Source organism: Montipora capricornis, chromosome 3 (genome assembly GCF_036669925.1).
Source record: "Montipora capricornis isolate CH-2021 chromosome 3, ASM3666992v2, whole genome shotgun sequence".
Lineage (NCBI taxonomy): Eukaryota > Metazoa > Cnidaria > Anthozoa > Scleractinia > Acroporidae > Montipora > Montipora capricornis.
The window spans coordinates 15,079,758-15,102,257 of NC_090885.1; the positions used below are offsets into that span (position 1 = coordinate 15,079,758).

Sequence of the window (22,500 nt, forward strand, 5' to 3'; positions counted from 1 at the left end):
TGCTATAGGCCATACGATACAAACTGTTCAACTTCAAGTATTTGAATATGGAGCTACTATCGTGCACATGGATTCCAATAATTGGAGCTTTCCTCTGTTGTGTGACCACCTTGATGGTGAAACTCTGATAAACTAAACTAATATGAAATGGTAATGGGACCTACACCTGTATAACTGCATCGTGCAGTCACCTTTCAGCATATCTGAGATGCGGCAAACCAACCACCCAAGTGAGCAAATGTGAAAATGATTTAAATCATTCCCTGGGTAAATCATTCTCACATTCCATCACTTGGGTGGTCGATTGGCCGCATCTCAGATATGCTTAAAGGTGACTGCGCAATGCATTTATGAGCTATCAGTGTCAGTCGCTTTTTTGACTCTGTAGCTGCGTGATGCAGCTCGAGTTAAAGGCCCACATTTAAACCTTGCTCACCATAGAGTCTCCAGTAGCTCAGTGGTTAAAGCATCCGACTACATCACGGGGGTTGTGGGTTCGAGTCCCGTCTGGGACACGGATTTTTCCGAGTTCCCAATGGGTGCCATTAACATTTCGTATGTGTAAATCATTTTCACATTCGCAAATTAAACTAAACTGAACTAAACTGGACAAAACACAATCTCACAGTAATTCACATGAACCCAACAGAACTGTGGAAAAACTGTTTTATTTAAAACTACCACCAACAAATTGATAATCATCGATCATTAATGAGGCTTTTTAAATACAATAATTGTAAAGTTCTGGGCCCGGTTGTTCAAAAGCCGATTAATGCTAATCCCAGATTAAAAATTAACCAAGGAGTTTATTTCTCTTCTCCTAAATGCTGTTCAACACTGATATTTGGCAAAACTTTACATGAGAAGAAGTCGATCTTGAAAAACAAAAGTAAACGAAAGAAACTTAGACCAAAAAGTTGAAAACATGAAACAAAAGTTTACACTAATCCTGGATTAAGTTAATCGGCTTTCGAACAACCGGGCCCTGGGTCTTGTCCCAGATAACACTCTCTTCATAATGCAGATTTTTCACATACATATTATGAAAACCCAATTCAATAATAATTGTTTTGTTATTCATTCAAAACATTTTCAGATCTCTAAAAACACAGAGTGTGCTTTATAACGTTTTGTTAAAAAGTGAAAATTTCACAGCTACAACAGGGTGGGCTGATATGTGCGCCATGCATCCCATAACAAGAAAATAATGCACCAATGGCGTTTTGTTGGGTTGATCAAGGAATCTGGGACAATAATTATTCTGGATTACATGTGAGAAATAGCTGTTGCAATCATCATTATTAACAGCAACCATCAAAAAACATATTAAACCCATCCTAATTGATAATATATTACTTTTGTTTACAAAGAATCACTCCAAGAGCAAAATAATTTGTTGATAACTTGAATAATAAACCACACCATCTCTATTTTAACTGTTACAGTTGGGTTAGTAATCTAATCCACGTAATACTGTATTAAGAAAAAAATCACAAAACAGAATGTCATTTTAAATACTTATAATCCAATATTGCTTTTTGCAACACTGAATACTTATTTAAGGAAATAATAATTTTATGCCCAAATTATACCATCAAGACTCGACATCAAGCGACAAATGTCCCTTTCTGCCCAAATACTATTACAGTAAACCAAATAATTACTCCAACATCGTATTTTGAAGTAAGATACTTAATTCTGTAATAACCATTTTAAATTAATAAATATTATAGAATTTTTTTATGACCTGCAGTATGTATATTAAGGTTAACCTTTAGACCATCCATCCACTTAAATTTTGACAGAGGCTTGACTTGTTCACTACGATCATAGTCTAAGCTATTGCTTTCCAAATTAGCAAAAGAGTAACATCCAAACAAGCATTTTTTTTTATGTTGAACTGCAGCACAGCATCAACTTTGTGTGTTACCAAGGAAGAGTTGATGTTCACTATCAATGTTAAACCACTTCAAAAATGAAAGTAGAATTTATAGCCCAGGGCCCAGTTGTTCAAAAGCCGATTCACTTAATCCAGGACTAACGTGGCCTTTTGTTTTATGTTTTCAACTTTTTGGTGAAAGTTTCTTTTGCTTATTTTTGTTTTTGAAGATTCACTTCTTCTAATGTAAAGTTTTGGGAGTAGAGAAATGAAATCCTCGGTTAATTTTTATTCTGGGATTAGCGTTACTCGGCTTTTGAACAACCACGCCCTGGGCTAATATGTTAACAGCCTGATTATTAAACTTAATCCTGGATTACCGGAAACCTAAATACTTATTGAAGTCTAATTTCTGAATAGTAAACTTTTCAACTAGATTTTTTGCCTCCAAAATTGACGAGACTTTTGCACTCCTTCAGCATAAAAATAATATTATTATTACTGACACTTGGTGAAGGCTTTACTACAGGCAAAATTCAAGCCTGGATTTGTATTTACATAAGCACGGTTTAGTGTTAATCGACGTTTGAACAACTGGGCCCTGATGTGGCAAGAGAATTGAATAAATACGATAGCTTCTAAATATGACTCAAAATATATTAGACAATGTCCTGTAAAAGATAACATTTTGTTCATTACAGTTTCAAAACTATTGGAAATCATCATAAAATTATCATTACACATGTATGCCTTTCAGTAATCAATGCTGGTCTCCTTGTAAAATAATCATAAATAATATATTTGCAAAGTTCTGCACCATACTAGTAGACGTTAATTCCAAACAATCAAAAGGCAAATCCAGTTGGTGTGAATGCACAGAATCTGTATACATGTACAGTAAATACAATGTAACACCATAACCACTGAATAAATACAAAAATGGCAAAGGCAATGGTGATTGTAGCCATTCAATTTTCATCATTAATTTTGTGCCCTGTAATCATCCCAGCACATTACCTGTGTCTTACCTTACAGTGACTTTGCTTTTAGAGAAAAGAAAGACGGCCACTTCAGAGGCCATTCATACTCATTTGGAACTTTGCCTGAAACTTTCTCTTCAAAGAACCAGAACAAAGGGAACCACACGCGCGTTCTTCTGCTATCTATTCTCTTTAATGCACGTGTATTAGCAAGGGTGTGGTAATAAAGGAACAAACGCGATGTGATGTAGAAAGCAATGACCACATCAATTGAGTAGTGTTCATGAGCTGCCAGAATGAAGAAGATTCCAAACATGTTCAACACCCAACAACATGTGTGAAGGTAGTACATATGCACTGGTGTGTCTAAGAAGAGAGATGAAAATCATTTAAATAATTTGGTAAATAACCAAACAAACAAAGACACATTTCAAATAAATTAACCCACTAACAATTGGTTTTTGTGGGTCAAAAACATCAGTCAATGTCATCCTGAACAGTCTTTCTCAACACTACACTCACTCAGAAAATCATACTTCACCTACAAGTAAGTTGGCTTACTACAGTTTTCTGAAGACAAAGATCAAGATTTTGAAATGTAATTTTACCTAGTTTCTGTGAAAAAGGCCTTTGAAATGTCTAGCTTCCAGTGACCCTTCCAGGAGCTCAGTTGCCATATTTAGCATTTTCCCCTGATTTGCATTGTTTTATTTGTTTGGTAAAATTACATTTTACATCAATTGCAATGACTAACACTTCAGAAGAGACATCCTGTTGCTTAGACTTCACAAATTTCAAAATCTTGATCTTTGTCTTCCAAAAACTGTAGTACATGTAACGCACCTTAATTATTTTATATTGTCAATGCCAATTCTCTCATTTTCTCAACACAACCCAGAAAATGCCATTTCACGGTACAGTGGTTTGAGTAAATTAAAGTAAAAAAAATTATATGAATGCAGTTAGTGGTGAACAATATCTAAATGGAAACGGGTACCATTATTACTAAACCACAAAATAGCAAAACGGAACACAAAAACACCATATCTGACCTCACCCTGCATTGAACACTAACCAACAAAGGTTGGATTTTGAGTTTTTGGCCTAAAACATTACTGCTCCTAATTCATTGAGTTTAAGATTGAGGTAAGGGGCAATACGTTTTTAGGCCTAAAACGATAGTTAATCTCAAATCCAACCTTTTGACGGTTAGTATTCAATTTATGGTGGAGTCATACATGGTGTTTCATTTCGCTGTTTCATGGTTTTATAGTAATGTCCCATGCAAAGCCTGAGGCATAATCAGTCATCCAAACCACCTCCAAGAAAGAAAAAATCTCTCTCTTGTTAAATTTGGTGAAGAGACAGTACGTCACAAAAACCACAAAATATAATCTATTACTGTCTAGTGCATAATATACATGTACTTACATTCAGAGATAAAGAAATTCAGCAGGGTGATGGTAACTGTGTGACCACTGAACATGTAGTCACCACAAGTCCGCACACCATTCACTGACAAGCCAAAACCAAACAGAATCACAAATGCTCTTTGGATTTTTGCCCAGGTGTCACCGTACAACTACAACAGAAACATGATAAGAATGTTACTTTTAATAATTTTTTAAACAATTATTTCATTTAGTCATAGAAATCCACTACAACAACAAAATATTTTGCACAACCACTGTGAATATCACCAACACCCGGTGACAATTTCAGCAACTTTTTTCAAGTTTATTGGTAGGGATCAGTTGCAGATGACCTTTCTTCTTGACCTGTTTACTTGTCTGGTAGGAATGATGGTAAAATACCTCTTAACTCTTTGACCCCCAGGAGTGAGACTCTCTTAAAGGGGCTAGGTCACGCTATTTTAGGTTACTTTGTTTAATTTTGCTAATTATGAGCTCTAAACGTCAAATTGGCAGAGCAAAAGTCTTTCATTTGCAAAATCATGGCCACATAACAACTAACAATGATTTTCCAGCTTTGTAAATGACATTTTGATATAGACTGATATAAATTTGAAAAAAGGTGGGCCGACGTTTTTCAAATTGACCCAAATTCAATCCATTTCAATCCTCTCCAGTTTTGTCCATCCATGTCCCTTCTTGGCTTCCCTGTGTTTTGTTAGAGTTCTTCTATAGATTTGAACACTTATTTTGATATTTTAGTTAATTCTATGACCATTCGATCAGTGCTGAAATTGCCCAAAATTGTGTGACCTAGCCCCTTTAAGGGCCTGGATGGGGAAAAACCGTCGATGCAAACAACAGTTAGTGCTGTTTTTGCTTGTGAGTCAGTTTTCAGGTCAGCTCACGATATGATGATTTTGTGTGGTTCCAGAAAATATCCATACCCCTACCACGGAAGACTTTGGATTTGCACCCCCCTACCCCCAGGATTTTCCTTTCCAGGGGGTCTTTGATGACCCCCCTCCCCTCAGGAATTTCCAGAATTTTGTAATTACGGTAGAATTTTATTTCCACAATGTAAACGTTAAGGTTAACTTTAAGAAAAATATAACGCTTTGTTAAGCTCATTAAGCTCAAAAAATCTGTCTGTGAGCCCTTAAGCCCAGTTCCATGAGAAACAAGCAAGAAAAATCAGGCAATACGCAAGTGAAGTAAAGTCGGAAAAGATCCAGTAAGATTCAACATGGCGTGCAAATCGTCATGCCTCTGCTTATGCTGTGCTTATGCTTAACTTATGCTGGTTCCCACTGGTGAAACAAGCACAAGCACAAAAAAGGAAAATTTCCTTTTCTTGTGCTTGTGCTTATTTTACACCCATTCCAATGCGATTTTTCTTACGCTTATGTTTGTGCTTAAATCACAAAGTGGGAACCACGCTTTACTCTGTCTAATGCCAGACGAATTTGCTCGTCAACTGCGGGCGTCCTAGGGTGCTCCAGGAGTCAATGGCTTAAGCAGTCAAAAACAGAGTCCCCATTGACTCCCAGGAGTAAGACCGTCCAAACACTGAGATTTCACTCTGGTTTAGGCCAGACGATTTTACTCGTCAACTGGGAGCGCCCTAGGTAGCCATGCTGAAGTCAGTGGGTAAAAACCCTCACCCACCCAACCCCTCTTTTCAGCCCCAGAGTTGTAAGCCAACCTACAGTGTACATCTTTAAACAAAACGTGCCCCACCCATATAAAAGCCCACCGAGGTATTATTGTTTAAAGTGATATTGATCATTTTAACAGGTGGCCTTTACTACTTCAAAAAGAAAAGTGTATAAAAAACTATTGCCAGTCAGTAAGTTCAACTCCCTTTTTACCTCATTGATGACAAAGTCAGTGAGGGTAATGTGGTGAGGCAATTTATACAAATGTTTTCTGGTGTTAGCACATTTTTTAGCCAATTGCAAGATGACTTCTATTTGAACCAATCAAAGCACCTGTCTTATTATATTGGATCGCCTCACCTAGTCGTGCCAAGTTACTGATCTCTTCAGTGTCTGAGGTTGAACCAGCAGAATTTGGAAATAATTTGTCTTCATCCCTCGCTGACTTAGAACAAAGATTAAAAGATGTTTACAATAATTTCATATTTGCAAAATTAATGTCAGAATGTGAAGGGCCCTTTTAATTTCTTGCTGGTCTAGAGTATTGTTCTTCGTATCAAAATGAAATCAAGAAACTTTGGTGAGCAAGGAGAAGGTGCAATCTCTGCTAATCCCCTTAGAAAAGAGGGAAGTCATAATTATTTTGGGAAAGTCAGTTCAAAATTGCCAGTCACAGGCTGTGTACTTTTTTGTTCAAACCTTGCCTTTCATATTTCCTTTTGTGAAATCTAATCTGACCACGTCAAAAATTCTCTTAATTGATTTTGCTCACAACTGTAAAGTTTATCAACTGTAAAGTTTATCAACTGTAAAGTTTATCAAGGATGAAACTGATACATGTATGTACACAAAATGTCAGCCATGATTGAAACTTTTCAACCTTCTTCTTGTATATTGTATTGTGTACCTTTGTGTGAGTCACTTATAGCCAATCTGTTACAACATCTAATAACTTTTTCACTCATTTGAGAAACTCATCAACGAGGTGTCTCACAGACTCTTCTTTTATTGTATAAAATAATTAAGGTAAAAATCTCTTGTCAAATATCTTTGCGATGAATTGTTTGTATTACTAAAGTACAATACTGATTTGACAGGCATCAACTTAACAAAGGGCTTTGTTTGTCTACAGAATTAATTAACTTGGAGAGAGCTTTGGTTTTGTTCAAAATATTGAAATGAAGTTGATTTTATTAAAAGCTAAACACTAAAAATCATTAAACAAAAAATAAATATATGTCATTTGCCAGCTGGGAGGTCCGTATAGTGAAAAACTGTGACCAAGGTCTTGAAAATGCTGCCCGAGGCCGCAGGCAGCTTTTTCAAGACCAAGGTCAACGTTTTATGCTATACAGACTGGCCCTTAGCTGGTAAATAACTTATTTACTTTTTTCCTCTCACTCCCTTCCTCTCTGAAATCACTTTTTAAATTGTTGACTCACGTCGCGCTTGATAGCGAATGTAGTATTAAAGCGACTTACACTGTAGAAACTCAAGGCTGCTGCCTAACGGTCACCTGGGGTGCCATACTTACAAGCGTGGGAGACCAAATCTCTGAACGAGTAGCCCGAACGGGCACCTAACTTATCACAAGGTGATTCATCCTCACTTTTGATTAATTAATTCTGGGCTCTTGAAAAAATGACTCGGGCTACTACCTTTTAATGTTGGAAGCTCGAAGTGCTCCGGTAAAATTTTCTTAGGCAGTAGCCTTGAAACTAAAAGTTTCAAAGAGTTCTTAATATTATTTTTTATTTGAATTCTATTTCCATCTTGTCTAATAAAAAGTAACTTCTGTATGTAAACGGGATTCGGTTTCAAAAAATGAAAATTTAAGGTGAAGGACAGAAACTCTCCAAGCGTTACCGTGCTGGTGGGTAGAGACAGGAAAATCCAGACCGTACGAAGAACCAATCAGATTGCAGGATTCAATACCGTGCCCTCTCGGAAAATAATAATACCATGTATTTCACTCAAAAATACATGTACCTCATTTTGAAAACTTTTTTACTGCAATTATAAGCTCCATGGGATATAAACCCCTCATTTATAACCCCACCTAAGACCCCTTATGAGGTTGCAACAGATCCCAGGGATTTTAAGCAGCAGTTTACAGTATGGCACCATTTTTTGCAGGGCTTCCAGGAATCTGCTAGAATCTCCAAACTTAAGTTGATTGGTCGGAATCAGGGTTAGATTCTGGAATACCTGCCCACTTAATTGAATTCACATATGAACAGTATCTATTGTTATATGGGTGTCTTGAAAACAAACCCCTAAGACTTCGAAAAGGAAGAAAGTACATGTAACCCCCAAACCCTAACCCTAACCCTAACCCTAACTTACGCCTTAAGTTGGTTTTTAGGCCTAGGGTTAGCCAAATTGAGGGTTGTGGGTTACTTTTCTTCATTTTCGAGTCTTAGGGTCATAGGGGTCTTTGTTTTCAAGACACCCTTTGCTATATGCCTTCAAAGCGAATTACCCTTCAAGGGATGCCACTACAAGATTATACAATAGTCGCCAGGTATTCTAGAATCGCTACTGAATCAGTTTTTCGTTTAAAAAAGACAGGTTGGAATTGGAAGGAATAAACTCACCAAAAGGGAAAGCTATATTTAAAGGCCTATTGTTTTTAAAACAACTCACCTTTCCAGAACATTCAAGGTGAATACCAGGTACACTTAGAGATGTGACGAACATTGTGACACAACGAAGAAGAAAGACTGTACCACACAGCGCAGCCATGCGGCGAACAACAATGAGTCTGTGTTTATGAAAGAACATAACAATGGCCATCACGACAGTCAGAATAAGCGCAGTAACTTCACACATCTCAAACGCCCAAGGTATTAAGGGAACATTGTCCAACACTATATCAGGCAAAGGCGGGTATTTCTTCATATCTGGTACACGGTCGTGGACAAAAACCATCACAAAAGAAGTGACGAAGAAAGCAGAGAACGCGTAAACCACACTGATCAAAGTCCGACTTGTTTCGGAAATGTCTGAAAAGGCGGAAAATAATATGTCGAGGTCTGGTCTGTCCATATCATCATCAGAATTAATGTCGTCTTTAAGCACACATTGCCCTATGTCCGAAACACCATCTATCTGATCGACACTCCTTTTTCTGTAACCATTAGGTACGTATAACGGAGCAGTTGGCGGCCTGTTGCGTTGTTGTATAGCGTCTATCTCCAGCCATAGGCGCTTTATATCTCCAAGGATTTTCAACTCAAGCGGTGGATTTCTGAGGTCACTTTCGCAAAGGGCCAAAAGAGCCTTGCCGTCGATCTTATGGTCATGACTTAAGATATTCGAATACTCTGTAAAACCCTTTCCTTGTAGCCACAAACGGACGTCTTCACAAGTCCAATTTGTTACCACTTTACCCTGGCCCACCATGACTTTTCTTTCTCTGAAAGTTGAGCTGTCATCATTTGAAACTAAGAGCCCGAGAGGCCTGCCATATACTTCTCCAGCGGTTCAATACATCAGTTACCAGTCCTTTTCTTCTACGATTGCTTCCGTTTGAAAGGTTTGCCTTCGCCAGCCATATTTTGTTTGGCAATATTTTCGCAGACAAAACCTTACAATATGGTAGATTACAGTAAGTGGGATCACATCGAGGTGAGTGCTTTTCCTAGCAGGCCTCACGCTCTTATTTGTGCACCTGTCTCTGTTGTTATGTTCTCTTGACTTTCCACAAAGTAAGCTTATGTTACAGAACTTGAAAGTACAACCATGCATACGTATACGAGAAAAGCTGGCTGTATGATTGCCATCAATTGTTACCAGTTAAAATGGTCATTTGGACTTTGGTCTGCCCTTATCAGACAAAAAATAGAGGATATTACATGGCCGAGCGAGGATACGGATTTTATCCTTGAGTGCTGACAGTATCTCCCATAGTATATTGATAGTGGATCGCTGATAGTATACAGTTATAGATTTGATAAAATGTCCAGATTAATGCACTAGTCATTTGTTTCCCCCACCCCCCGACCCCCGGGGATAGTGGGGACATATGGAGAAATTACTAGGGCAATTACGCGAGATTACGCCATAATTACGCCTCTAGGGGGTAGGGAAATTACAAGATTTTCGTTCCTCTGCCCTACCCCTCTGGGGACATACAGGGGGAAATATCGGGGAATTCTTACATAGGAGGACTGGGACTGAAAAGAAACGAAGAGCAATGGTAATGAGCACTTTCACACGTGCAAAAATTTTTTTTTGGTCGCTTATTCCTGTCTTGTTTCTATCCAGTTTTTTTTTTTTTTTTGTTCCTTATATAGTTCATGTGGCACACTCAAATGGCAAGAACTGTATATTGTGGTAATCTCCCTAACATTTCCTTGATGACTCAGAATCTTTTAGGAACTGAGGGGTGGGGGAATTACGTGTGTTTGTCTGCTCTATTCCCCAGTGGAAATACACCTACTTTACAACCATTCAAATGTAATTTCCCTACCCTTCCCCGGGGGGTCAAGGGGTGGGAGAAACAAATGACTAGAGCATAAAAACAGCTTGCATTCATTTAAAAGGGTGAAAAAGTGGTCACCAACCGCTAAAACATGCATGTTGTGTAACATGAAACAAGATATGAAAGTTGTGAAAAGAAATCATGATAATGTCAAATAAATTTGTGCATAAAAAATGTCAATGTACAGAAGAATTATATTACACCACAAAAGTATCTTACAATGAAGGGGAAGCTTGCGTTTTATTGGCTAATCATGTTAGCTACCATGACGACACCTATATCTTCACATGTTAAAGATAAAAGTGATAATATTTATGTTCCCTGTGTGTGGTGAAATTATGATTGTTTTCATTAGTAGGAAAATCCTAGTATTTCATCAGTATCTCTGTAATAAAATTAATCATTTTATTCATTCATCAGGCTTAGAACTTATTTGTTCCTTCCTGAGGAATTAGTCTTTGCTAGAACTTCATCCTCTTCTATAAGATCTCTCAAGGTGCTTAGTCACCTGCACAGGCCCTGACCTCACCTTCCCCTGCCCTCCCAGTAAATAGTTAAACTACATTTGGGGTATCTATTCTACATGTAACTTCTAAGTTCATGCACAGTGATGAAACACCACTCTAATAAGCTTTATTTCAACAAACATCAATGAAATATTTACATAAGAATTGTGTTGAAATGGGAAGAATCCTCAAAAAGTGCCACAGCACCATTCTAGGAGGAAACTCCGACCTACCTATATACCTACTAAAAATATACCGTTATATGCAAAAATTCAAAGAGTTCAAAATTTAGAAACCTTCAACTTAAAATCTTCCACAGATGATTCTCCTCTAATATCAAGAGAGAGACTATTCCATTCCCCAACTATTCTCTTCATAAAACTAAATTTAAATAAATTAGTCCTAGAAAGACTGGTTAAAAGGTTCGGAGTACACTATTGCAAACTGCCTTTGTTTGTACAATATAGTGGTTATAATTTATATTTAGCTACATGAATGACTTTGTAATCAAGTGAAGCTATGATCCTTGCAGTAATTAATGCAATTTTTAGCAAAATAATGCTTAGGAAGCCTGAAAAGTCAGGACTTCAACAGTGTTTGAACCTGTGACCTCTAACCAACTGAGCTATGAAGCCACTGATGTTGGGAGCTGGTCATTTGTGGGTTCAAATGTACTTCCTGTGATGAATGAATCCACAAACAAAATGATATATGAAATTCTAAAATAACATTCATAATAGCAAGGATCATAACTTCACTTGATTTCACATCTGCAGTTGAATAATTATATGATTAATTTTGAACATATATCATTTCATTCATTCATTCATACATTCAATCATTCATTCATTCATCACAAGAACATTTGAACCCACAAATGACCAGCTCACAACATCAGTGGCTTCATAGCTCAGTTGTTTAGAGCATCACACCAGCATCCCGGGGTTAAAGACCTGTTCATACCCGGTTCTAGACTTTTCAGGCTTGTTTGCGCAATTGCTAAAATTGCATTCATAACTGTGAGGATCATACAGTGTATCTTCACTTGATTTCATATCCACAGTTCAAAATATGATTCATGAATTTCATGTATCATTTCGTTCGCTGATACAAGTCATGGTTATGTACAGCAGGATTTAATTTTAACTCTTTTTTGCCTGCAGGTTAGTGATGATGAGGATGACACTCACCCTAATATTGATACGCCCAGTCTGTTCAGATGGCGTCACCAGGCAAGAGTTGAGAGAATGGAAGATGCAAAGAAAGAAAGAGAAACACTTGAGTCAAGGATGAAGGCGTAAGTTCATACTCTGATTATTTTCTCAGAAAGGCAATGTGCTGTTCCAGAGAACACATACACTCCTCTTACAAGGGATTTCCTTTCGTCCTCCATTGGGTAGGCAGTGATTTCAAATAAATACCAACAGTCGATGAAAAGCGTTGGCTACATATGTACTTCACTCAGAGAAATGGGATACTTTTGTCTCTAAATTAAAGTCATTAAACCATTTACTCCTTAACTATCCCTCCCCTACCCCCATCCCATTAACAAGTAAAATCTATTAGATCTCCCTCCCAGGGGTTAATCTGTCAAGGGGAACATGTGTGGATGTTAATAACCCATTGACCCCTGAGAGTGAGACTTAATAGATTTTACTCTGTCTAATGCCAGACAATTATTTTACTCAGTTGGGGGGGGGGGGGGGCCCTCAGGAAGTATTAGAGTTAGGGTTTATAACAAAATTGTTTTTATTTTTTAAGTTGAGTATTCCATGTATGTGTTGTAGTTAACATTTTTGTTTGGTTAAACATTTTCAGACGACTACGACTTGAGTTTGTTTTTCACTATCCTTTGTCTTATCTAGACATTATAATTATAATCTGAAACAACATGCACAAGTAAAAATGCTAGACTGCTGGTATGTCTAATAGATCCTATTTAATTGGGAACAACAATTTCAAGAAGCTTGAAGTTTAATGCAAACTACTGGCAGCTGTCATAATGTCTTGATTTATTAGGAATAACAAAAAGCTTAATCAAGTAAGAGAAGAACTCAAGGGCCTGCCTGCATCTGAAGATAAAGAAAAAGAGCTAAAGCAGGAATTACAAGCATTGGAAAAGAAGGTTAAAAATTGAAATCATGTTTAGTACACAGGGATCTCGTATCATGCATTTTGACACAAATAAAATCCAAAAAATGCATCATCATCAAAATTCTAATGCGTCCCACGCAAGGCACTGACGTAAATACATGTAACTCACACAACTTGCTTGGATTTGTCAGTACAGTACATATATTCTGTTGTTTGGGCAACATGCAAAAAAAATAAACAATAAAATAACGAAGTAAAGTAACATAGTGGTTGCCATATTGGATTTAGCCAATTTGCAAAGGAGACTGGTGAAAATGACTAAAAATCCGGGAGTCTTAATTGAACTCCTGCCATTTGTTTGCTCATTGCTCGTTTGATCTATTGAGAAATACAAGTGCTCAGTTCTTGAAAAGGAACTGAGAATGGTTGAAGACATGGTCATTTTTTAGAGAAAGAGTTTTTGGCAATTTGACTGAAAGAGTTTAGAGGGAAGCCGTATGGCCCAGTGGTTGGGGCAATTGCCTTGCAATCTCAGTGGTGATCCTAGGTTCAAGACCCGCTCTGAGAACTCATTGAATTTTTTCCTAGTAGTCCCTGGTTAGACTTCCCAGATGCATTTGTAAATAGCCAACTGGTTTGCCTCCGGCCAGTTAGGATTCTTAACCGTTGTTGTTGTTCTGTTCAGTCATTTTGTTAATTGTGTTTCATTGGCCCTGAAAAGCCCCTATGGCCCGGAGTGGTCAATTAAGTATGCATTGTATTGTATTGTATGGTAGGAAACAAGAAATTTGGGTAATAAGTTATCTATGATTTGTAAGGACCAGGTAAAAGCTAGATAGAAGAACTCACCCACGACTGGATGCAAAAATCTTCAGTGACTGGCACTTGTACGGTACATGAATCAGGTGGATCACAAAAGTACAGCAGCAGTATTGCTTGAGGAAGAACTGTTCAAAGCTGCCCGTGACAATGCTGGATAGGAACGCCTCAGTGATACATGACATTGATCACTGTCTAGTCTATTTATTTGTCAAAATGTAGGGACACTTTATTGACGTCGTTTTGTGGATAGAAGCATTTTAAGTATATTTTCCCATTCTTTATTTGATGCTGTTGAAGTGAAGTTTTTAGTATTTTTTATTATTTATAAATACGGATGAAGATTGTGAATATCATTTTTAGCATTTTAGTAGATTATATATTGCAAATTTAAGACTGTTTAAGAATTTGTTAATACCTGTAAAGTTATTGCTGATTATTATTATTATTATTATTATTATTATTATTATCTTTATTATTATCATTATTATTATTATTATTATTACTATTCATACTAGTTACAGTACTCAGTACTGTTTTAAGCTCTTGTCCAAAGAAAAAGATTAGAAAGTGGGTTTAAAATAGTCTCTTTCTCAGATCGTAAACACTGTTTCCTGGCTTTGAAAAGAACTTAAGTTCTGGCTGTAAAACAGTTTCTTTCACTTCAAAGTTATTAACTACAGTTTAAATGACAGCTTTCAAGGCTTGAACATTTTTAGTTGAGTGTATTAATTAATTTTACTTGCAGCAAAAAGAACTAAGAAAAGAGGATGAGGAGTTAACCAAGAAAGAAAAGGTGAATATACTGGTCAAGTTGTCAATGTACCACTAAATTTGTGCAATGTACAAAGCTTCTTCAATTTGGCGGAAAACTCCACCTCCATTTTAAATTACTGGGCTTTTTTGTAATATTGATAATTTTAAGCTTTGAATGTCAGTGCTAAAAATTACTACCAATGCATTAAGTATTTCTGAGCATGAATTGGTATCATTAGAAATTGTTAGCAGAGTTTTGATTTTGGTGGAACGTTTTAAGCCATGCGCTAAGATACATGTATCGCACAGGTTGAATTTGATTTCAGTTCAAAAGGATTTTAAACTATAGGTTGTTTGTAATTTCTTTGTCTCAGTAGTTATGATAATGAATTCCAGATGCAAAGAAATTACAAATCAACCTACAGTACTAGGTTAACCCTTTAACTCCCAATAGTGCCACTTATAGATTTTACTCTGTCTAACGCCAGACGATTTTACTCGTCAATGGGGAACCCCACAGGGCTTAAAGGGTTAACAACAGCTGGATTCACCCAAAAACTATGTCCCCATTAACCTTTTAACTCCCAATAGTGCCACTTATAGATTTTACTCTGTCTAACGCCAGAAGATTTTACTCGTCAGTGGTTAAAATCATTGAGACCTGCAATTAAATTTAACCTGTATACATTTGCTATGACTTTTATTATATTTAAACTAATGAGCAATGACAGCAAGTTTTAAAATCATGATGTGACATGTTTTGAAAGGCTGTGGAACAGTCGGGTTTTAAATTAAAACAAATTCATTTTTGTCCAAACCTTTGCTTTGAAAATTGCCTTATATGTGATGAAATTGTACATCATAAATTATCTTGTACACCCTCACACTTAGTCTGTTCATGAATAGAGTTTAATTCCTTTGCGGATTTACTTGGGGAATCAACATGGCTGCCATATGCATTCTCTCTTTTAAAAAGACACACTGGTAGTTTTTGAGTGGATAATGTAGATGTTGGACCTTTCACCTCTGAAACTGGCCCCATCGATAGGATAGGCAAAATCATCTGGTGTCAGACAGAGTAAGATCTATAAACTGTATTGATTTAGTAGGGAAGGGGTTATTAATAAATACCTTGGACTGTATTAACCAAGACACTGAGTCAATGTCTCACTCCAGTAAGTTGTATTTATTGTGCACAGTCATTTAAAATGTCTGATGAAATTGGCAATGTGTAGAATTCTTCTTCTTCTATTTAATTTTTTAATTGTAGAGTGACTGAAGTGATTCATTGAAATTAATTTAATGACAAATCATCTGCTTGCTTTTGTTAGAAAGCTCCCAAGAATGTGGACACACTTAGCCATGCAGGATTCACCAGAACAGTAAGTGTGATTAAAGCAAATTATAGCAGTGCATATTTTTTATTTAAATAGTGCGGTCTAATGATTGTAGCAAGAAAATTCAGTTTGTTTTAGCATATATCGTAAGTTTCTTTAGCATGCAATGTCAATGGAGTACCCAAGAAATCTAGTATAATGTAAGCTTATTAAGTTTTTGAACTTTTTTGTCTTGAACTTGGTAACTATCTTATTAAATGTCCACTTTTTTTTATGATGTCCTCAACAAAATTTGTTATTATTTATTATTTGCCAAATTACATGTAGATCTGAGTCATGTTTGTGTATTGAACTTATGCTTTAATTTATGTAATATAAACAATATGAGCAGCAGATCTGTATCACGCCGAGAGTTTTTAAATGTGATACAAATCTGACAGATATTGTATGTGACTTATTAAATGTCAGCATTTAAGTGTTAATGTACACCAGGTATTTTGGGTGATTCAAGACATTTTGACTGGGAAATTCCAAAGAAACATTTACGGAAATGAAGAGAAATCTGTATCAGATGTATACAGATATTGATTGATAAAACATTTCTTTTGTTTCCCATCATGAATTATTAATGAGTTTTGTAATAATATTAATTTTACTCTAAAAGGGGAGTCAGACTGCCTCTCTGAATTTGAGAAATTTTATATCTGTTCAGATCATAAATGCACCAAGGAAAAAGCAAGATGAAAATCTAACAGAAGAAGAGAAAGTAGAAAAATCTGTAAGTATTAACTTTAAATGTTTGGTCATCACTCGAGGTAGTTTAATACATGTATGTCAGCACTTTCCACAATCCTGTGTTGTCTGTGCCTTTGGAATACATACATTGAAAGGATCAAAATTCTGACCTTTGGAAAAAATGAGGAAGTGATTTTACACATTATATTTAATATTGTCAAGTCACAGTGCTCAAAATTGGAAAAAAATTCCAGGTTATCCCTCTTTCTAAAGCTGGGCAACTGAACCCGTAAATTTGGTTACCCAGATAAATGCTTCGTTGCACATTAGGAAATCCCCTTTGATGTACAATGCAGGTCATGTTGAGATGCAATCACATGCCATTGGAGCTGTGTATCCCATAGTTCTAAGACTGTGTGCGCCTGTGGAAGCGCACAAAACTTTGATTGACATTTTGGAAGAATTCATTTAAGTAAAATAGGCTTGAGTTTCAGTTCAGGTAATAGCACATACCCGGTAAGTCAGCTGCTAACCAATTTCAGTTGTTTAAGTTAACACGTTTTAGCAGTTTAAGCATCGATTTATTCAGTTTCAAGAGTTTGTAGTTTATGGAAACCCACCACAGAAATGGAATAGCTATGTCATCATTGTAAATACATGTAGAACATTGATTATCCAATATACAATCTCTTCCGTAAACTGTCAAGTTGTCAATACTCCTTGGAACTGTCCATTGGGGAAGTCTGGGTTTAAATTTTAGCCTACATGTTTGTGATAAATTATTGTCTCTTGCATTTTCCTATCTGACAATTTTTTGTGAAAGCCACAGAGATGCCAAATAGTGATAAACATTACAACATGTTCTGAATAGAAACTCCTGGTTTACAACTATAAAGTTGGCCATGGAGTTTGAGGGTTTTTTAGGCCAGAGCTACAGTATCTTGACTGTTTTAGATGGACATTCAGCAACTGCCATTTTTGATTCAAATGATGTTGATATTTAGGAGAAATGTCTGGGGACACTTTGTGACACTTACATGTATCAAAATTGGTGTGCATCTATAACTAGCTGCATTTTTGGACCTATCTGTTATAGCAAGCCTTCATGGATAAATACAAAAAGGAAATTGAACACTTTGGAATGCTCAGCGATTATAATGACAGTGACGAGTATCTGCGTGCAAACCCTCACTTGGCGTGTGATGACGCTGCCAATTACCTTGCTTTGTGGTGCATTAACCTGGAAGTTCAAGAGGTACTGTAATTCACAGTAATAATAAATTGTCGTATTACTTTGAAATATTACAGTGCGACCGGGAAAACTGTGAACAACTGAAATATTATGTCAAGAATGCTTATAGTTTTTAAGCCAATAATGTTTAAGGACAAAACTGCATACTGAATAACTGTTATTAATGGAAAGACATTTCTTTGGCTAGAAAGATCGTTTTTCCCTAGTTTGTGTTTAGTTATCTATCTTATTCACAAAACGACCAGAATGAAGTCAAAGTAAATCAATTGCCTGGAAAGTGTAAAGCTGACACAATTCTTGCCCCACAAACCTAAATATTTTGGGGTTTAGCGAGTGGATTTTGGACACGTGATTGGGCAGAAGTAACATTCCTGGCATTTTTCATGTGTTCACGGTTTTCCCGGTCGCACTGTAATGTTAATTTCTAATACCAGTAATTTCCACTAGAACCAAAATAAGCATTAGTTATTGTTTCAGTGCTGTTACTAACCTGCGATCAGGCCCATTTTTAGCTTCGCCCATATGTTCTCTTATGTCGTCGCTCGCTAAAATTGGGCCTGACCAAAAGTAACCTGCGATCAGGCTCTATTTTAGTTTCGCGTGCTACGTAATGTGGAGTTGGCGAAACGAAAAATAGAGCCTGACCAAATTCCTCTTCGAAATTCCTTCCGCCCACCTTTTTTGATTGATTGACATGTCCTTCATCGGCCAATCAAATTTACTCCCATTACACCAATACACGCGTGGACGGCAGATTCACGCTATTTTGTTTTGACCAAAGTTAATTACCGTGGGAGGAATATTATAAACGAATTCGAAAGTTACCGTTGGCTTTTAATAATTTGAGAAAAACACATTTAAAGCATGGGGAATGTTTTCGACGACTATATTGCGGCAAAGGCCGGTGTAATTCTCCCTCCGAACTTCACTGAATATGCAATCTTTTAAGCTTGACATCTTAATTTGTAATTGAGATAACCTAGCATTTTGTCGTTGGACGGTTTGACAATAGATTTTTAAAGAAAAAAAAGAGAAATACATTATTCCTTTAACGTGTTTGCCCATGAAGGTTTCTTTGGTGATTTTTTCGGGTAATATCTAGAATTGCGCGCAGTAAAATCATGATACGTTTGCCTGTTAATTTTTTGATGGAGTACGAACAGTAAGATGGACTCGCAAAGTTTCTTTTATTGTTGTACAATTGATCTCTCTGGAAACATGCCATTTTAGTTTCTGGAGTGTGAGTTTTAAGTTAAATCAACTGGAAATATTATGAAGTGTGCAAACAAACCGTGTCATGTACAGTAAAGAAATATAGCCGTTAGATACACAGATATTCAAAACATGCATTCGTGTAACTTGCGATTTTATCAGCATCTCCTCCTGTTGATATATATGTCCCTTGTCTCATCCAGGAAACCAATATGCATCGGTTTTCATTGCCATTTGAAAGAACCAGCTATTTAGCTTTCAAAACATCAGGGAAGTTTGTGCCAAAGTACTTTCAACCCCATGGCCACAGAGCTCGACAACGGAATCGCTAATTTCACTCGTTCCAGAGATTCAAACCCGATTCTGGACAAGTTATATTTCAGATGGCATATCTCCATTTATACAAATAAAATCAAGTTGCACCGTCCACGGCATTGTAAGAACAAAAGGGAGCAAATTTCTTCGTACACTTATGGCGGATTAGTCTCGAGGACTTCGCGAGAGCTCCGCGCAATCACGATGGCATTTTCACTTCCGGCGTTTCAACAGCCAATCAGATCACGAGTTTGGTCGGCCAAAATTTGGCCGACCAAACGGAATTCTTGAGAGACTTTTGGTCAGGCCCAATTTTAGCGAGCGACGACATAAGAGAACATATGAGCGAAGCTAAAAATGGGCCTGATCGCAGGTTAGACCAAAAGTCTCTCAAGAATTCCGTTTGGTCGGCCAAATTTTGGCCGACCAAACTCGTGATCTGATTGGCTGTTGAAACGCCGGAAGTGAAAATGCCATCGTGATTGCGCGGAGCTCTCGCGAAGTCCTCGAGACTAATCCGCCATAAGTGTACGACAAAATTTGCTCCCTTTTGTTCTTACAATGCCGTGGACGGTGCAACTTGATTTTTTTTGTATAAATGGAGATATGCCATCTGAAATATCTCATAAGTTGTCCAGAATCGGGTTTGAATCTCTGGAACGAGTGAAATTAGCGATTCCGTTGTCGAGCTCTGTGGCCATGGGGTTGAAAGAACTTTGGCACAAAGTTCCCTGATGTTTTGAAAGCCGCTAAATAGCTGGTTCTTTCAAATGGCAATGAAAGCCGATGCATATTGGTTTCCTGGATGAGACAAGGGACATATATATCAACAGGAGGAGATGCTGATAAAATCGCAAGTTACACGAATGCATGTTTTGAATATCTGTGTATCAAACGGCTTTATTTATTTACTGTACATGACTGATGACACGGTTTTTTTGCACACTTCATAATATTTCCAGTTGATTTAACTTAAAACTCACACTCCAGAAACTAAAATGGCATGTTTCCAGAGAGATCAATTGTACAACAATAAAAGAAACTTTGCGAGTCCATCTTACTGTTCGTACTCCATCAAAAAATTAACAGCCAAACGTATCATGATTTTACTGCGCGCAATTCTAGAAATACACTGCAACTGAAGATATTACCCGAAAAAATCACCAAAGAAACCTTCATGGGAAACACGTTAAAGGAATAATGTATTTCTTTTTTTTCTTTAAAAATCTATTGTCAAACCGTCCAACGACAAAATGCTAGGTTATCTCAATTACAAATTAAGATGTCAAGCTTAAAAGATTGCATATTCAGTGAAGTTCGGAGGGAGAATTACACCGGCCTTTGCCGCAATATAGTCGTCGAAAACATTCCCCATGCTTTAAATGTGTTTTTCTCAAATTAAAGCCAACGGTAACTTTCGAATTCGTTTATAATATTCCTCCCACGGTAATTAACTTTGGTCAAAACAAAATAGCGTGAATCTGCCGTCCACGCGTGTATTGGTGTAATGGAAGTAAATTTGATTGGCCGACGAAGGACATGTCAATCAATCAAAAAAGGTGGGCAGAAGGAATTTCGAAGAGGAATTTGGTCAGGCTCTATTTTTCGTTTCGCCAACTCCACATTACGTAGCACGCGAAACTAAAATAGAGCCTGATCGCAGGTTATGCTGTTACAAGTATTTTGAATGTAAATGTATAAAGGTAAAGTCACCTTACATGTATTTTTTGTTGGTAGTTCCGTCTGCTCTGAGGCTGGTATCAATGGAAACCAACATTGCACCCTTTACCCCCCCCCCCCCCCACCCTCTGATGTTGACATCACCGAGGATCGAACAGGGGACCCTTTGCTCCGAAATCCGCATACATGTACTAACCAACTGTTTTTAGTGAGCTCCTAATAGAGTAAACTGTTACATTATTTATGGCATCTATCCATCAGTAATCCTGGTTTAACCTGTGATGTCTCTTCTCCATTCTGACTTTATACTGCCCGCTTGGCCTCATAGGTTGATAGATTTCTGCTACTTACATACATGCATACATACTTAATTGACCACTCCCCATAGGGGCTTTTCAGGGCCAATCTGAAACAATCAACGAAACAACAGAACACAACAACAGCAACTGTTAAGAATCCCAACTGGCCGGAGGCAAACCAGTAGGCTATTTACAAGTGCAGTTGGAAAGTTGAACCAGGGACTACCAGGGAACAAATTCAGCAAGTGGTCAGAGCAGGTCTTGAACCCGGGATCTCCGGATCTCAAGGCAAGCACCCTAGCCACTGGGTCGCACTGCCTCTATAATTATTGACAATAATTATTTGTAATCTGGGATGGGCCACTTATTTATATCACTGCATTCTTGATCAACCAAGTCTCTCTTATGTAGCTCTCTGAATAGTACTTGTAACACAGCATTGAATCGAAACTTGCCCCCAAAGTGACAGTTAAAGATTCAAATTTTCATGTGTCAGGTGTCAAGCAAACATTGGAAGACGAAGATAAAGAGGAGTGTTATTCTATGTTGTACCGTTTGGAAAATTTCACCACGCAGTCTGTTTTTGTCTCACACAGAAACACTCCCTGATGGAGCGAGCAGCACATCAGACAATCATCATGCAATACATATTAGAGCTGGCAAAGTCTCTGGATGCCTCTCCTCAGGCCACCATTCACTCTTTCTTTGTCAAGTAAGTAGCAGATAGTCCCATCTTAACTGAATAGCGAGTTCACAGGAAGACTCCATTTTTTTCAAGGAAATGGCTTTTTGGGTTTGTTTTTTCAGGAAAACGTGTTGTGTGGCGTGACTATCACAAGGTGCTTGTAAAACATTTTAAGCTGAAAACAATCGTTTTTCTTTTTCTAAGATGGTCTTGACAATTTTTCACTGACTACTGAACTAGCAACATGTAACTAGGGATTAATCTACGAGTAACCATCAATTACAATTAATATATAACTGTAGAAATCAAATCAAGGCAACTCAAGTGAAGTTGGCGAAGTGATGGTAGTACTTAAATGTCTTGCCTTTGAAAAAAGGAGTGTGTTCCTGGTTGTA

At 37.2% G+C, this 22,500-nt stretch overlaps 2 protein-coding genes across 2 annotated transcripts in view; one reads left to right on the forward strand and one right to left on the reverse strand.

Annotated features, from left to right (window-relative positions):
- Positions 1-2,772: 2,772 nt before the first annotated feature.
- On the reverse strand, positions 2,773-9,390 carry LOC138042349 (sphingomyelin synthase-related protein 1-like). Its single transcript, XM_068888205.1, has 3 exons — positions 8,576-9,390; positions 4,291-4,441; positions 2,773-3,225 (listed from the first exon to the last, which is right to left on the reverse strand). Exons 1-3 carry the CDS (start codon positions 9,332-9,334, stop codon positions 2,909-2,911), a joined length of 1,227 nt encoding a protein of 408 aa, XP_068744306.1. The 5' UTR covers positions 9,335-9,390; the 3' UTR covers positions 2,773-2,908.
- A 53-nt stretch (positions 9,391-9,443) lies between these two features.
- The window catches only part of LOC138042350 (hsp90 co-chaperone Cdc37-like), a 17,169-nt gene continuing 4,112 nt past the window's right edge, over positions 9,444-22,500 (forward strand). Inside the window, exons 1-8 of the mRNA XM_068888206.1 lie at positions 9,444-9,559; positions 12,085-12,218; positions 12,941-13,046; positions 14,583-14,630; positions 15,922-15,972; positions 16,640-16,705; positions 17,759-17,917; positions 22,017-22,132. Coding sequence (XP_068744307.1) covers positions 9,527-9,559; positions 12,085-12,218; positions 12,941-13,046; positions 14,583-14,630; positions 15,922-15,972; positions 16,640-16,705; positions 17,759-17,917; positions 22,017-22,132 — 713 coding nt within the window. The 5' untranslated portion in view covers positions 9,444-9,526. The remainder of the gene's footprint in view (positions 9,560-12,084; positions 12,219-12,940; positions 13,047-14,582; positions 14,631-15,921; positions 15,973-16,639; positions 16,706-17,758; positions 17,918-22,016; positions 22,133-22,500) is intronic.

Bases quoted from the DNA above. Each gene is read 5' to 3' on its own strand.
- LOC138042349 (XM_068888205.1), bottom strand. From the start codon at position 9,334: ATGGTGGGCCAGGGTAAAGTGGTAACAAATTGGACTTGTGAAGACGTC. The intron at 4,442-8,575 runs GTGAGTTGTTTT...TTTCTGTTGTAG, and splicing joins ACCTTGAATGTTCTGGAAAG to TTGTACGGTGACACCTGGGC. The intron at 3,226-4,290 runs GTAAGTACATGT...CTCTCTTCTTAG, and splicing joins GAATTTCTTTATCTCTGAAT to ACACACCAGTGCATATGTAC.